General features: G+C 50.2%; 7 protein-coding genes across 7 annotated transcripts; 3 read left to right on the top strand and 4 right to left on the bottom strand.

Annotated features, from left to right (window-relative positions):
- Positions 1 to 487: 487 nt before the first annotated feature.
- N7481_013266 (flavin-containing monooxygenase) lies at positions 488 to 2,521 on the top strand (the record flags this gene model as incomplete). Its single annotated transcript, XM_057272485.1, has 3 exons — positions 488 to 773; positions 838 to 1,246; positions 1,300 to 2,521. The coding sequence occupies 3 exons, from the start codon at positions 488 to 490 to the stop codon at positions 2,519 to 2,521; spliced, it is 1,917 nt and encodes a 638-aa protein (XP_057116673.1).
- Positions 2,522 to 3,058: 537 nt separating this feature from the next.
- On the bottom strand, positions 3,059 to 4,323 carry N7481_013265 (putative glycerol dehydrogenase (GCY1); the record flags this gene model as incomplete). The annotated part of the gene is made up of 7 exons (XM_057272484.1): positions 3,059 to 3,336; positions 3,393 to 3,690; positions 3,754 to 3,783; positions 3,840 to 3,997; positions 4,055 to 4,062; positions 4,116 to 4,200; positions 4,263 to 4,323. The coding sequence occupies 7 exons, from the start codon at positions 4,321 to 4,323 to the stop codon at positions 3,059 to 3,061; spliced, it is 918 nt and encodes a 305-aa protein (XP_057116672.1).
- Positions 4,324 to 5,291: 968 nt separating this feature from the next.
- On the bottom strand, positions 5,292 to 6,580 carry N7481_013264 (cobalamin-independent methionine synthase II family protein; the record flags this gene model as incomplete). The annotated part of the gene is made up of 2 exons (XM_057272483.1): positions 5,292 to 6,259; positions 6,322 to 6,580. 2 exons carry the CDS (start codon positions 6,578 to 6,580, stop codon positions 5,292 to 5,294), a joined length of 1,227 nt encoding a protein of 408 aa, XP_057116671.1.
- A 1,193-nt stretch (positions 6,581 to 7,773) lies between these two features.
- N7481_013263 (methionine aminopeptidase MAP1) lies at positions 7,774 to 9,119 on the bottom strand (the record flags this gene model as incomplete). Its single annotated transcript, XM_057272482.1, has 3 exons — positions 7,774 to 8,427; positions 8,500 to 8,898; positions 8,994 to 9,119. 3 exons carry the CDS (start codon positions 9,117 to 9,119, stop codon positions 7,774 to 7,776), a joined length of 1,179 nt encoding a protein of 392 aa, XP_057116670.1.
- A 362-nt stretch (positions 9,120 to 9,481) lies between these two features.
- Positions 9,482 to 11,422, top strand: bna4 (kynurenine 3-monooxygenase; the record flags this gene model as incomplete). The annotated part of the gene is made up of 3 exons (XM_057272481.1): positions 9,482 to 9,596; positions 9,931 to 10,145; positions 10,229 to 11,422. 3 exons carry the CDS (start codon positions 9,482 to 9,484, stop codon positions 11,420 to 11,422), a joined length of 1,524 nt encoding a protein of 507 aa, XP_057116669.1.
- A 419-nt stretch (positions 11,423 to 11,841) lies between these two features.
- On the top strand, positions 11,842 to 12,537 carry N7481_013261 (uncharacterized protein; the record flags this gene model as incomplete). Its single annotated transcript, XM_057272480.1, has 1 exon — positions 11,842 to 12,537. One exon carries the CDS (start codon positions 11,842 to 11,844, stop codon positions 12,535 to 12,537), a length of 696 nt encoding a protein of 231 aa, XP_057116668.1.
- A 372-nt stretch (positions 12,538 to 12,909) lies between these two features.
- N7481_013260 (WD40 repeat domain-containing protein) lies at positions 12,910 to 14,753 on the bottom strand (the record flags this gene model as incomplete). Its single annotated transcript, XM_057272479.1, has 2 exons — positions 12,910 to 14,541; positions 14,589 to 14,753. 2 exons carry the CDS (start codon positions 14,751 to 14,753, stop codon positions 12,910 to 12,912), a joined length of 1,797 nt encoding a protein of 598 aa, XP_057116667.1.
- Between the last annotated feature and the right edge of the window lie 356 nt (positions 14,754 to 15,109).

The following is a 15,109-nucleotide window of genomic DNA, read 5'->3' as shown; positions in this document are numbered from 1 at the left end:
CCAGCTTCTTCCGAGTTCTGTCACCTGTTTGGTGTCCCGTGCCGATGTAAATGAATAGCTTCATCGGGTCACTTCAAACCTGTTGAGGCAATATCGAGCGAACCTCGGCGCGGGGGGGATTTTTTCGCCAGAATTATCCCGAAAAAGGAATCCGAGAAATATCAGTAAGGCATATCTCGCAGAATATCCGTCATGCGGGGTGCGGGGATGTCATACTTGTGATATGAGAATAGACTCTATATAGTTGATCGCGGCGAGACTTGCCTGATTAGGCAATTCTGAGGTGATCTTCTTGACCAACTTTCAATCAATATGTGAGATTCCACTCGCATTGCTGGAGGATAAATACATAGATCATTCAATGATTCTTTTCTATTGAATTAAATAGACCAGGATCTCTGAAACAGTCGCGTTCTCTTGAGATCAGTCCATAAACATTGCCTAAGAGGCACTTTCTGCAGCTTCTTTCTCATCAAAACAAGCGAAAATGGCACCTTACGTCCAGGAATTAGCCGGCACCGATGCCGTCTCCGAGGCTCCCCTCCAGTCTAAGAGTGTGACGTTTCACCATGACCATGTCGTAAAGCCGGTCGCGGACGACTTCATGTACGACTTCAAATACAACCACACTCTCCCCACCACAGACATTCTAGGGGTTAAGATCCCCGCCGATTGCGATGCTCAAAAGGAGGCCAAGGGAATCGTCGCCCGTCTTTCTAAAGCCACATCAGAGGAAGATGCGCAATCATTTGCTGAACTGTTCCTCGATTCTGGTAAGACTCTTCACAGTATCCGAGATCTCGACTTTAACTGACCTCGCCCACCTCGGACGTACAGGCGTGTGGCGTGACAAGCTCTCTTTCACCTGGGACTTCCGTACATTCAACTTCAAAGAGGCCATCCTCACAGCCGCTACCGACCTTTTGCCTCAAACCAAGGCTAGAAATTTCAACTTTCTCGAACCTGCGCCCTCGGTGTCTCACCCTTATCCCGACTTCTCGCAACTACAGTTCGTCGTATCTTTCGAGACTGAGGTCGTTCTCGCTTCAGCTGTCATCAATGCAGTCTTCGCTCAGGATGGCTGGAAGATTTACACCATGCACACTGTTGCCGAGACTCTCAAGCAATTTCCCGAGCAGGCTGCTCCAGATGGGCATATGACCGGCATCACTAGCTGGGAGAGTCAGAGATCCGAGGCCATCAACACTGTTGACCCCGAGGTATTGATCATCGGTGGTGGCCAAAAGTAAGAACCCATAAAATTGTGCTCTATGGTATAATGCTAACTTCTTCTCTTAGTGGGCTCGCCATGGCAGCGCGCCTGAAAGTTCTTGGTATGGACAGCTTGATTATTGAACGCAGTGAGGAAATCGGAGATGTCTGGAAGAAACGTTACGAATATCTTTCATTGCACTTCCCACACTGGCCGGACAACTTGCCATACTTCAAATATCCTCAGCATTGGCCCACCTACACCCCGGCCCAGAAGCAGGGTCTGTATATGAAGTGGTATGCCTCTGCCCTGGAGCTAAATGTCTGGACCAAATCAGAGGTTGTGAAGGCTGACCAAGATGCCGAGGGCAAATGGACATTCACAATCAATAAAGAGGGTAGAGAGACGCGCACACTGCACCCTAAGCAGCTCATCATGGCCACATCGCTATGTGGTGTCCCTCTCATGCCAGCCGTTCCAGGCATGACTGACTTTCGAGGCGAGATCCGACACTCTAGTGCCCATAAGAGTTCGCGTGACTTTGTCGGAAAGAAGGTCTGCGTCGTGGGTACCTCATCCTCAGGTTTTGACACAGCGTACGAATGCGCTCGTTTGGGAATCGATGTGACTCTTCTCCAGCGGTCACCGACTTACGTTATGTCTTTGACCCATTCTGTTCCCCGCATGCTTGGAATTTACGCTCCCGACAAGAATGGAAATCTCCCAGATACTGAAGCAATGGATCGTATCAACTTCTCTACGCCAGTTGGACCCGGCGAGGAACTTGCAAAGCGCACCGCTAAGACCCTTGAGGAACTTGACAGGCCCCTATTGGAAGGTCTCAACGCTCGTGGTCTGCGAACATGGCGTGGCCAACGCGATACTGGCAACTCTACACTTGGCCAGACGCGAAATGGCGGGTTCTACTTCGATGCTGGTGCTTGTGACGAAATTATCAACGGAAATATCAAAGTGGAGCCTGGCTTTATTGAGAGGTTTACCGAAGATAAGGTGACCTTGAACGGTGGACGGGAGAAGGAATTTGACCTCGTCGTCTTTGCTACCGGGTTTTCCAACACAATTGACTCCATTCGTGCCACTCTTGGTGAGAAGATTGCCAGCAAATGCGGACCTATCTGGGGTATTGATGAAGAGGGCGAGTTTAAGACCGCCTACAAGGAGACCGGAGTTCCCAACATGTGGATTATGGTTGGTTTCCTTCCGATGACCCGGTATGCCTCTAAGTTATTGGCTTTGCGGCTGAAGGCTCTCAAGGAGGGCATTTCGCCACCCCCTTACAAGGTTTAAATTATATAGACAAGAATTGAATGTATTGATGATTTCTCGTTGAAAAATTGTACTGTAAAAAGCAGAGGATCTTTGATCCTCTTCGTAAATTTTATCTTTAGTACGAAATCAAGATTCAAAGCTCAATTGGGCTGCTAGTATTATGTTAGGCCCGTCTTTGAGAGACCTCTATATCCAAAGAGCGACCATTTAAGTCCTAGATAGAGAATGTTGGCAATTACTGTTAGGTCTATTCCCAAAAGACTACGGCAATCGCAATGTTGCCGATAACGAAACCCAAAAGAACTTCCAAGGTTAATTTAAACTATTTCATCAGACGATAAAATTGCTGGCATCAAGCTCAGTTTGAGATCGTTGTCTCCTCCGTTTCCTAAATTCAGCCTGCCATCATTCCGTACCAGAGAAGGAGAACCTCAATAATACGAAGAAATTCAGGGTCAATAACATTTTTCTCTTGCATTTAAATCATATTTTCCAATCTATAGATAGTGAGATGTTCCTAGGCAACTGCAAGTTTTAGATACAAGGCCAAGCATTCTACTGCTTGTACCAGTCCTCAAAACCAAGATCCCATCCGAACAGAGGCGTATTGATGCGCTTCGCCTTTCCTTGTGCAGCCAGGCCATTCAACACATCCATATCCTCACTAGAGAGAGAAATAATCTGGCTGTTGCTCACAATCCGGCTTTCTTTAATAGACTTGGGCAGTACGACGACTCCCCTGTTCACATGGTAACTGATGAGTACAGCGGCGGCTGAAACATCGTTCTTCTTGGCGATTTCTTGAATTGCGGGATTGGCCATGAGGGGAGCGCCTACAAATGACCAAGTTAGTTGGTATTTACCACATAATGTGTCAAGGGGCACATACCTTCGGAACCAAGTGGCGAGTAAGCTTCGAGGAGAATTCCATTTTTATCACACCAGTCCTTCAGTGCATGCTGAGGAAGGAAAGGGTGTAGTTCGACTTGGTTGACAGCAGGGACAACAGTCCACTTCTTCTTCAGCTCCTCTAGATAGGGAATTGACCAGTTGGCCACTCCAATTGCATTCACCTTGCCGGCCTTGTATACCTCCTCCATCTGGCGCCAGGTTTCATTCTGGTCCCAGGATCGGTCGACAGATCGTGTTCCATCGGGATTGACTGGTAGAAGTGCGCTTGATTCGTTCTGCATGTATGGGTTAGATGTGCCACTGGGGTGATGTAGAAAAAAAAAAGGATGATTACTTACAGGGACAAGGCGGACTGGCCAGTGGATGAGCTGTTGTTTCTGTTAGCTGTACCACATCTACCCGAAACAAGGAAGAATTGACTTACGTAGAGATCGAGGTAATCCGTGCCCAAAGCCTCAAGTGTCTTTTGGAGGCCTTCCGCAACATTGTTCTGGTGAGTGTTCCACAGCTTGCTGGTGATGAAGATCTTTTCGCGAGGAACACCGCTGTCCTTGATGCCCTGGCCGACTTCGTGTTCGTTTCCTAGTGATCTCGTTAGACCGCACCCGCTTGGGTTTTTGCTTCATTGATAGAGCCCACCGTAGATCCTACAATATGTCAGTCAAAACTATCCACTAAACAAGAGCCATGGAAATCTTACAATGCTGCGTCAATGTGACTATATCCATTCTTGAGTGCGAATGAGACTGCTTGGCGGACCTGACCAGGTTCGGATCTCCAAGTGCCTAAATTCCATGTCAGCAAACCTCGTCTCTAGGTCTTAAAAATGCCAGTCATTGCATCGTACCAAGTCCAACGGCGGGGATCTGAGTGCCGTTGTTAAGCTTGAAATGAGTTGAGGGTGCCATGTTGATGGTTGGAGACGAAGGTGTATGAGCTTATGACTTGATGATACTTTGAAGTCACACAGGATAGAAGAACTTGAAACTAATTACATGGGGTCCCTTCTATATTTGACGCAACCGTCAATCGTGCCGAGTCAATTAAAAACATCATCGAGTGGAGTAAATGCCCCGCGCGAGATCAGACAAAGTCCGGCCTCCCCTTCAGGGGAATTTCGCCCGATTGTGAGCCTGCTAATGCCGGTCGGTCTTCTCTAACACCCACTCGATACGCCTTTTACCTGACAGAGTAACAAATGGGCGAGTTTCTGCCAGATCGTATAGTTGAATTGCCACGGTGCGGCGTACCCTTCCGATTGGGGTAATATTCCATAATGAGGGATGATCGTCAAAACGCGGGGAAGAAAGTTTGGGGCCAAGGCCTAAGGCACAATATCTATGTAGTATTTCTTAGCCAGGGCAGTGTGTTCTTCCCTCTAGATCCATAATCATGCCATTGTGAAGCCGCAGGCGAGGGATGACGCGCAGGAGAAGGTTGAAAGTAAAGAGGAAATCAGATATGGGGGCGAACTTGCTAGGCGGGCAGGCGAGATGTTTCCAGAAGCAGCCGAAAGCCCCCGAGTACTAAGCGGTCATAGTAGAATCCATGTATCGAAGTCATGCTAAAATTGGGGGACCTTGAGAATTGAATCCAATACCTTGGTGGTCGGGTTCTACATAATCCATAGCAGTACCATTGGTTACCAAGTCAACCTTGGAACCTTCATTCATACATGGGAAAAAAAAAAATTGTTCATTGAAATACCTGACGAATCCAAATCGCCCACTCCAGATTAATACAGAATGATAAAACTGTTGAATGCATATCTCGTGTCATCTCATCTCATGTCATCTCGTTTCCCGTCGCTGTTGAAATCCAAGAAACCCTATACAAACCACCACATGTGAACCATCATTTCATTTCAGACACACATTCATGCCTCTCCCCAGATCTCGTCGGCGATTTGTCGCACCAGAGCCAACTTCTTCTTCTCATCGTCTAGGCTGAGAGGATATCCGCTCTCGTGGGTACTGAAACCACACTGGGGGCTAACACAAACACGCTTCAGGGCCTCTTCGCGCGTCTCGCCACTACCCGAAGCAACAAAGTCAGCAGCCTTGTAGATGCGCTCCTTCATTGCCTCCTTGTCCTCCAACTCGCGGAGCTTGGTGCTGATCACGCCGACGACGACGTTCTTGTTCTTGGGGAGAAACTGGAGAGGCTCGAAGCCACCAGCCCGCTCGGTGTCGTACTCGAGGTAGAAGGTGTTGACGTTAAGGTTCTCAAACAGCTTCTTCGCGATGATATCGTAGGATCCCTCGGAGAAATGGCGGCCGCCGATGAAGTTGCCGCGGCACAGGTGAATACCCGTGTGCATATCGGCAGGGATCTTGGAAATACTTTCATTGTACAGCTGGACATAGGCATCGAACAGATCATCGACAGTTCCGGTATTGTCCTTGTCATCAGCCCAGCCCTGACGGAAGTCCTTGGAGCAGAAGTATGCCATTCCGGGGTCGTCGAATTGGACATTTCGCAGACCAGCCTTGTACAGTGCGTCCAGCTCGGCCTGGTAAACCTCTGCCACGCCCTTGAAATACTCTGCGTCGTTGGCGTAGGCCTCAGGGGTATAGGCCTTGCCTTCCTTGTAGCGCATGTGGAACCACGCCGGGGTGATCATGGTCAACTTGATGTTGCTCCATTCGCTCTCAGGCAGGGACTGTTGGACGAGCTTGAGCTCGTGCAGGTTTGAGAGCGAGTGCTTGGGGCTCCAAGAGAGCTTTGAGCCGGCGATGACGGAGTCACCGGGCATGACCTTGCGGTCCTTTTCAATCAGACTAACGACGTCGGGGTGGTAGAGTCTGAACATGGAAGCGTCGGCATCCTGCAGACGGATGGATCCTGAAATGATCAGCATAAGCTTGATGTTTGAGAGAGGACTAAGCCTGCTCAACATGACATACCCTCGAACTCATCCCACATGAGACCCCAGAAACGAGTACGGTTGTACTCGCCTGAGGAGACGGCCTTCAGGCCCAGATCGCGCTGCAGTTGAACCACATCCTTGACAGCCTTGGTCTCAACGGCTAACAGGCCTGCCTCTTCCTCGGAAATACCAGTGTCCCGGATCTTTTCACGAACCTCTAGGAGGTCATCGGGACGCAGCAATGAGCCCATATGCTCGGCCCGGAAGGGCGGTGCGCTGTGAAGCTTGCTGGCCATATTGGGAAGTGTCTGAAGTGGAGATTGGAGCTTGAGCTACCGATTGATCTGATGGGTCAAATGGAGATTTCTTCCCACAATAATTGCAAGAGTCCCACTGCTACCAGGAGAAAGAGTAAAATGTCTCAAGAATGAAAAGAAAGCCAGAGGGACAGAGAGTAGAATGTGAATGTGGGATGTGGAGAGGCTGAAAATGGACGTGGGGCTCTGCAGCTGATGTGGGGTTATTCGGCAGTTGAGGTTGAGGTTATACAGAGCTTGCCCAGGTGGACGTACCATCAGGCGTACAAGTCTTCATGTTGATAATGCGGTGTTGGACTTGTTTCGTTGAAAAGGGGGGTTCGACCTGTAATAGGACGAGGTTTATCCGACCAAGTAACCTCAGGTATACAAACATGGAGAAGTTCATGCTTCCTTGATACCCAGCAGGGCATGGAGTAGTACCAGTTAAGATATAATTGAAGTCAATTCTCAACCTTTGTTGTAGATATGATTCCCTCCATGTTTCAATCGTTATATCATGACCCTAGATATCCCGTACGGTGCTTCTTTGGTAGGAATCAAAACGCAATAAAACATATTCGTTGATTCTATGTTCAGAGTATAGACGATGGACTCTCAGTGACCCTGAAAGCATGCTGAAGATTGTCTGGCCGTTGGCAATATTACATTTAGTAGCAAGTAGCAATTAATATGAAGAATGATGAAAAGAGAGATATGTATAGTATGATTGAAAAAGAAGAGGATCTCCCAGTAGTACATGTGGTTGCAAGGACCTTGCATAGTTATGCCACTGTTACCAATCAACCTGGTACTTTAGATGACCAATGAGAGGAATCAGGTTAATAGAGCTTTCCATCTGTCAAAAATGCCCGGACCAAGGCATTAATTAAATACTGCTCTCTTTTATGCTTCATTTAACCATTCTGCTCTCTGAATTTTGTGTGCAGCAACGTACCCCACCTTCACCTCAGCCCCACATACGCGATGGGGCTGTTTGGAGATACTACTCCGTAAAAATGCCCCAATTCATATTGTGCTTGCAATCTCCAATTCTAATATCATGACAGGGGTTATACTGCTCTGAGACCATGCAAGCACATCTACAGTTCCAGCACTCCAGTCATGGCATGGACAGTCGTAAATTTGCTCCCAAGGTATCTAAATTTCCTATGCAAAATATGGCAGTACATTTAATTCCCGTTCTCCGTCACTGGCATCGGGACTGGACCACCCGGTGAATCCGGGAAACGGGCCGTGAGAACCTCAACGCCGTCCTCGGTCACTAGCATAGTGTGCTCGAATTGAGCGGACAGCGATCCGTCCTGGGTAGTACTCGTCCAGTCATCAGGCCATGTGCGGTCACGGTGGGTACCAATATTGATCATGGGTTCAATGGTGAAGCACATGCCAGGCTTCGCGGTTCCGACAGCCTTGTTCTTGCCGTAGTGAGGAATATTGGGGGCGCAGTGGAAGAGCTGGTTGATGCCGTGACCACAGTAAGTCTTGACGACACTGCAGTTGCGTGACTTGGCGTGCTTCTCGATCACATTTCCGGGATCGCGGAACAGCATGCCGGGCTTGACCAGCTCGATCGACTTCTCCAGACACTCGCGCGAAGTCTCCACCACTCGCACCGCTTCGGGGTTAGCGAGCGCCTTGTCTCCGACGTAGTAGGTTTCGTTGATATCGCCGTGGAAGCCCTTGTGGTAAAGGGTGACGTCAATGTTGACGATGTCACCGTCCTCCAGTGGCCGTTGGTCGGGGATACCGTGGCAGATAGTCTCGTTAACAGAGGTGCAGACGGACTTGGGGAACTGCATATAGTTGAGGGGGGAAGGGTAGGACTAGAGGGAGAGAAGGGTGTTAGCGACAATCCTGGTAGGTTCTACTCTCACGGCCTCGGCCGGTGGTCATACATCGCGCTCAATACAGGCCTTGTGAACCACCTCGTCAATGTAATCGGTGGTCACTCCAGGTTTCAATGCGCGGCCGGCGATATCCAAAACTTCGCGCGCGAGGCGACACACAACGCGCATGCCCTCTTGCTCTTCCTTGTTCAGGATTTTGATAGTGTGGCGGCCGACGAGCTTCTGCTCAGAGCGCGGGATACCATCGCGGGCATAATCGGGGTGAGGGATGGCCTTAGGAATGGTGCGTGTGGCGGACAGTGGGTATACAGGACGTAACGAGCCGGCGAAGGGGAAGGCGGGGAAGGGATTGAAGTGGCCGGTTGCTGGATCAGGTTCAGAAACTACTTTCGGAGGAAAAAGGTTGGCAAGGAGATTACTCTTCTTGTGAATAGACTTGTGCTCGCTCTAGAAAAATGGAAAGCAAAGGATTAGTCGGGTAATCCCTTTAACATGGATCTCGATATAGATCCGTCATCAATCTCGGTGGGGGTTAAGCGTACCCAACTCCGCTTGAAGCAATCTTGCGAGCAGAAGAAACTGTCAGTACCCATTTTCAGGCAGGTGGGACATTGGAGAGTGCCCGCATCATTTGGGCAGTCCACGCCGGCGCATTTGCGAGCAGTCATGGTGGTGGAGGGGGGGGAAGTGGTGAGATCGTCAATTTCTCAATTTCTCGACGATCGAAACATCCAAACGAACTGCGGCGAGAAAAAAGGCGGCGGAGGACGGGAGGGGCTAGTCCCAGAGTGGACTAGTGTGGGAGGCGGGCTGTTTGTCTTGTTTGCTCCACATGTCTGGTCACGTGCCCGATTGCCTCATCTAGATGACTCATCCATTATTACTCAGCAATCCGACATCGCACCACGTGATCAGGGTGATTCCGGCGAGGGTCCCAGACAAATTGAATTTCTCCGCCCCTGACGGCGTTCGACTTTTGCTGAATTGTTAAATCATCTTCCTCTTGGGTGCACATTTCTGCATATGCCCGATGGCTTCTCCCCGGCAAAAAGTGGTGGTGGTCGGCGCTGGCCCGGTGGGGTCTTTGGCCGCGCTGTATGCGGCATCTCGTGGTGATGAAGTGGAAGTGTATGAACTTCGAGGAGGTACGTTGATCGTGTGCTTGTGTGTTTGTGAGACGAGAATAATTTCCGGAGGAATCGGAGGGTAAAAGTACTGGCGAACAGCAGTGGTTGCGTTGTGCAAGCCCTGGAGGCTCCCACACCCAAATTCCTCCGGGTGACTCGGACTCGACTCTTTTCCTCGTAAAATATATACCCTCTGCATCAATCTCTCCCCTCCAACAAGGTCCTCTTGCTGCCTGCAATTTACCCCTCCAAGATCTCCATCAGGTCCTGCCTTTGACTTCATCTCCAAGTCTGAACTTTTGAACTCATCTCACCAACCTGGATTCAAGCCAATAATCATGTCCGTCCGTAGATCTCCGCGATCCAACCACCATCCCACTCAACTTTACCAAGTCGATCAACTTGGCCATCTCGGAGCGTGGCATCACAGCTCTACAAGGCTCGAATCGACCCGGTCTCATCGATGAAGTGCTCCACAAGACCATCCCCATGTATGGCCGCATGATCCACGGCCGAGACAATGGTTCCTTATGGGAAGCGGCTCAAGCCTATGACGTTCACGGTCGTGTATGCAATCATCCTGCCTTCCCCTGCATTATGCACATCATAACCTCGGGATCACCCCTGCAGTGGCTAACCTGATCTCACAGGCCATCAACGCTTTAGATCGCAGCGCTCTCAACAATGCCCTGCTCGACGAGTTGGAGCGTACTCCCAATGTCAAGTTATTTTTCAACTATAAGCTGACCGGTGCCGACTTTAACACCAACAAGGCCTGGTTTGAACGCCGCATCCCCGGCGATACTCCTCAGCCCGATAATCTCGGCGTGGCTGGCCGGGTTCCCGAAATTGAGGTATCCTTCGATTACCTGCTGGGAGCCGATGGAGCGCATTCCGCCTCTCGTTTCCATATGATGAAGTTTGCCCGCGTCGACTATCAGCAGGAGTATATCGACACGCTCTGGTGTGAATTCCGCATCCCTCCCTCCGAAGATGGAGATTTCCGCATCTCGCCAAATCATCTTCATATCTGGCCCGGCCAGGAGTTTATGTTCATCGCTTTGCCGTCCGCGGACAAATCGTTTACCTGCACACTCTTTGCACCCTCGTCGCATTACGTTTCCCTGCAGAATGGAACCGAGCAGCTCCACGATTTCTTTGACCTGCACTTTCCCGGCATCTGCCCCGAACTCATCGACCCCGAAGCTTTGGCCGAGCAGTTCGCTATTAACCCGCATCTCCCACTGATCAGCATCAAGTGCAATCCACACCACTATAGCTCCGGCGTGGCAATCATTGGCGACGCAGCACACGCAGTCCTCCCCTTCTACGGCCAGGGGCTGAACGCCGGACTGGAAGACGTCCGCGTTCTATTTGAACAACTCGATCAGCACGGAGTCTATGACACGGATCTGAGCGTCTACACCCGCAGCGTGCGCCGCCAAGCAGCCTTCCAAGCATACACTAAGCAACGATGCGACGACACTTATGCAATCAACGACCTCTCCAAACAAAACTATCTCGAAATGCGATGGGGCGTCAAATCTCCTCTATACAAACTACGCAAGTCTATCGAGGAAACCATCGACCGCCGCCTGCCGTTCTTGGGCTGGAAGACGCAGTATGCTCGTATCAGCTTTAGTAACCAGCGTTACTCGGAGGTCATTGCTGCTGTCCAGCAGCAGAGTCACGTTCTTGGTCTTGGACTGAGCTCGGCGATTGCTGTGGGAGCTGGAGCTCTCGCGGTGGTTTTGTGGAAACACCCTCGTCTTTTGTCCCCAGCGTGGCTTTGGCATACCTCGTTACATTGGATCCGCTCTGCCTCCCGCCTGTTCTGGAGATGAGGATATCCAAAAGCATATATCTATTAATTTGAGATGTCGGAAGTATCGATGTGTTTGTCTCAAATCTAGCGTTTTTCCTGTTGCATAATAGACTTCCAGCCTGCAAAATGAATGATTGAATCTACATTTCACACTTCTTGACAGTTTTGACTCCATTTTCCCAAGGTTTCATTTTCTTTTAGACACTCCATTCACGTCGCTCCACTTGATTCATTCACTCCAACTGCCCCTTTGCACAAACATACAAACTCCTCCCTCCTGTCTCTCTCTCTCTCTCTTCCTCCTTTTCTCCCGTCTCTCTTCTTCTTATTCTTACTCGCCCTCTTCTTCGATCACCATCTTTCTAGCGTTCTTTCTAACCACCTCAAAGACCCAACGCTCCCAACCCCCCCCGTCGACTTCATTTGTCCCTCGTCATAATGGACTACGACACAATCAATGATTTGGCTATTCTCAGATTAAGCCCCGACCTACTGATCCAACTTCAATCCAACGTCAAGCCCACCAGAGTCGCCCTTCCCACCCCCGCCACGAGCAGTCAAAAGGGCGAGCACGACAAGACCCACAAACACGAGCTGATAGACAACTATATCCCCGTGGTCCAAATCTCCAGCACACCTCCCACTGGCAGCTCTCAATTCCACACACAAGCCACACAGCTCCTCTCAACTCCCATCACTGCCCACACCGACCTCTCAACCATAGACCGCTCCGGAACCCTCAACGGACTGCGCTCCATCCCCTGCGTCCCCAAGTCACCTCTCGCAAGAAAAGCAAATCTGGACGATGATCTGTACCGACAGTCGGGACTATCATCTCCAATGGACTTCTTCTCCAGCCGGACTAGTGGCTATGATGCTGACTGTGACGAAGCGAGCGAGGAGGTCAAAGAATCAATCGAATGCGAACAACTCTCCGAGCGAGAGGTGGTCAAGTTAATGAAGTCTCTCAAGTCCATCAACGCAGAATTGCGACGCCATAATCGTCTGCTTCGTCTCATTACCCGACAAATGCATCGGGTTAGACGGAAGAGTGTTCGTGTTCGCTCCCGATTCCCTCGTACCAGCAAGCGCCTGCGCGCTCGAGGATCCGTCGTGGATGTTGATGTTGAGTGATGGCATGAAATATTGCTGCTTTGTGGATACGTGTTGACCTCGAGGGGAGCTTGTCAGAAAGAAGTTTCGATGTCTGGACTGGATGGTGTGGTGCTGTTTCTGGTGGAGATGCACAGCACTGGGTTGAGAGAATATGGTCTCATGTTTGCGAAATTGCTGCTGTCAAGCGTAGAGGGAATAACAATATGGGTGGACATTTTCTAATACAATGTCTCGGAAGTTATTTTGTCCAACTTATGAGGACAAGCGTGGACGAGGAGGGAAATTTACAAGTAACTTGAAAAGAAGCAGGAAAGTAAGAGAATCTTGGGCCCTCCCAAAACATAGATTCAAACCCCCAAATTATTTTCAACGCCAACAGAGCTGGTATAACTAATCCCAGTATTTGATAACACCCTCCAACCCACCAGTAACAACCTTACTCGACTCTTGCGGGTGCCAATCCAAACAAGTAACAGCACCGCCTTCTTTCCCACCAGCCTGGATCTTGTGGTACATCTTACCTGTCTTCCAGTCCCAGAAGCAAGCAAATCCAGCACTGTCACCCGAAACAATAAACTGACCATCAGGCGAGATCTTCAGATCAACACCGTAGCCGGAAGTGTTGTGCCCACGGAAGCTCTTCTTGCGATTCTGGCGGAACTTATCGGTAGCACCGTAAACGACAATCTGATTATCGCCGGACTGGAAAGCAACATATTTCCCATTCGGGTGCGGCGTCGCACGTGTGAGAGCAAACATATAAGGCTCGGCGATGAACTTGATCGGAACAGGGATGCCGTATTCCCAAGCGCGCAGGGACTTGTCGTCGGAGGTAGTGATGAAGCGACGATTATCGTCGACAAAAGTGATAGTATTGACAGCTGCCAGATGGTGATCGTATTCCTGGACCAGCTCTCCGGACCGCGTATCGAATTGAACAATCTTCTTATCCGACATACCAGCCAGGAATTCGTGCGAGTGCTCAGCGCTCGGATTGAAGCGCACGACGTGTGGTGTCTTGCCCGTGGAAAACCGACCAATACACTTGCCGTACTCTGTATCCCAGAGCTTGATGTTGCGATCGAATGAACCGGTCAAGAAAGTCCTTCCAGTAGGGTGGAAATCCGTATCGGTGATAGCCTTATTGTGACCCGAGAAAGTGCGGAGCAGTTCACGCTGGTGGTAAACATCCCAGATCTTAGCCTTTCCATCCGCAGCTGAGGAGAGCAACAAGTGACCGGAGTTGGGGAAGAAACGAAGTGAAGTGATAGGCTTGGTATGCGACTTCCAAGTATGAACCAGTTTCTTGGGAACATAGTTCTTGATACTGCCGATCTCTTTGCGCAAGTCGACATCCAAGTCCTGAGGGACATGCATATAAGTCCGACCCTGGTAATCGAACTGCTCGGAGCCGTGGAATTCGCTCGTCTCCACCTTCGACGTATCACCCTGGTAATCGGTAGCTTCCTTGCTCATGGCCGGCATGGGCGCATCGGTAGCCAGAGTCTCATCCTCCTCGACAAACTCCTCATCACTAGCCAAGACATGATCGTCCCCCTCGCCAACCTCATACTGATCATACTGCTGATCATTCTGATATTTCGCCCAGGGACCCAGATACGCCCCGTCACCTTCGACTATACTCGAATCACCCTTCCGTTGGCGCTTCGCGCGCCACGAGGCAGATTTCTCTTTCGTAGGCTTCATCTGCACGACATCGCGACCGCCGAATTGGGCGACATTGTCCATATTCCCGACAAACTGATCCGGCAGGGTCGGGTTGCGCGTATAGCCCAAGCTCTGGAAGGTACGGTGTTGCGCGGAGAAAGTCGACTCGCTGATGGCGGCCTCCTCGGCGAAACCGGTCGGGACATTCTTGCGCTTGATTCCATTGCCTGGACCGGCGGGCTTGAATGGGTTGATGGGGCCTTGGGCCGGTCGTGTCATATCATCGTAGGTGGCATTGTAGGTGAGGGCTTGCGACGAGGTGTTGGCTAGGGTCATTTGCATGTGTGCTTGATCCTATCGGGTCGTTAGTCTTATCTGGTCATCATGATGGAGATGCGAACTCGTTTCATAGGGTGAAAGGAGGTAGGGAGAAGTAGGAGACCGGGGGACCAAACCTCTGTATTCACTTCTGGCGCGGCCACGATTGTGGTGGCGGGTGTTGCTGAAGTCTTGGGTACGGAGTCATCGTCGCTTGAATCATAGCCGACGCCTAATAAAGCCGACATGGTGAAGGTGTGAATGGCAGAAACCCCGGTGAGTTGAGGTCTGCGCAAGGGTGGAGGTGGAGGTTAAATCGGAGTTGGAGTTGGAGTTGGGTGGAATTTTACGTAGGCGGAGGGAAGCTTGCCTGCTCCACTTGAGACTTGGCGATGTCGAACTTGAAGTACTCATCAACTAGACTGCATCTATCTGCATGAGATATAGAGTACTAATAGTATGAGTAGTCCCTAGGTAATTAGCCACTTATTACTTACTACTTTGTCAGAAAACACCACCACTACTACTACTACTACTACTACTACTACTACTACTACTCAAATACTAGTAATGCCACTGGGTATCGTACGCTCTTCATTGCCAA

Source organism: Penicillium waksmanii (assembly GCF_028829765.1).
Source record: "Penicillium waksmanii strain IBT 27052 chromosome Unknown utg000010l:1.0-3698451.0:1.0-3701458.0, whole genome shotgun sequence".
Lineage (NCBI taxonomy): Eukaryota > Fungi > Ascomycota > Eurotiomycetes > Eurotiales > Aspergillaceae > Penicillium > Penicillium waksmanii.
This window is presented reverse-complemented; position numbering and strand designations above follow the sequence as displayed.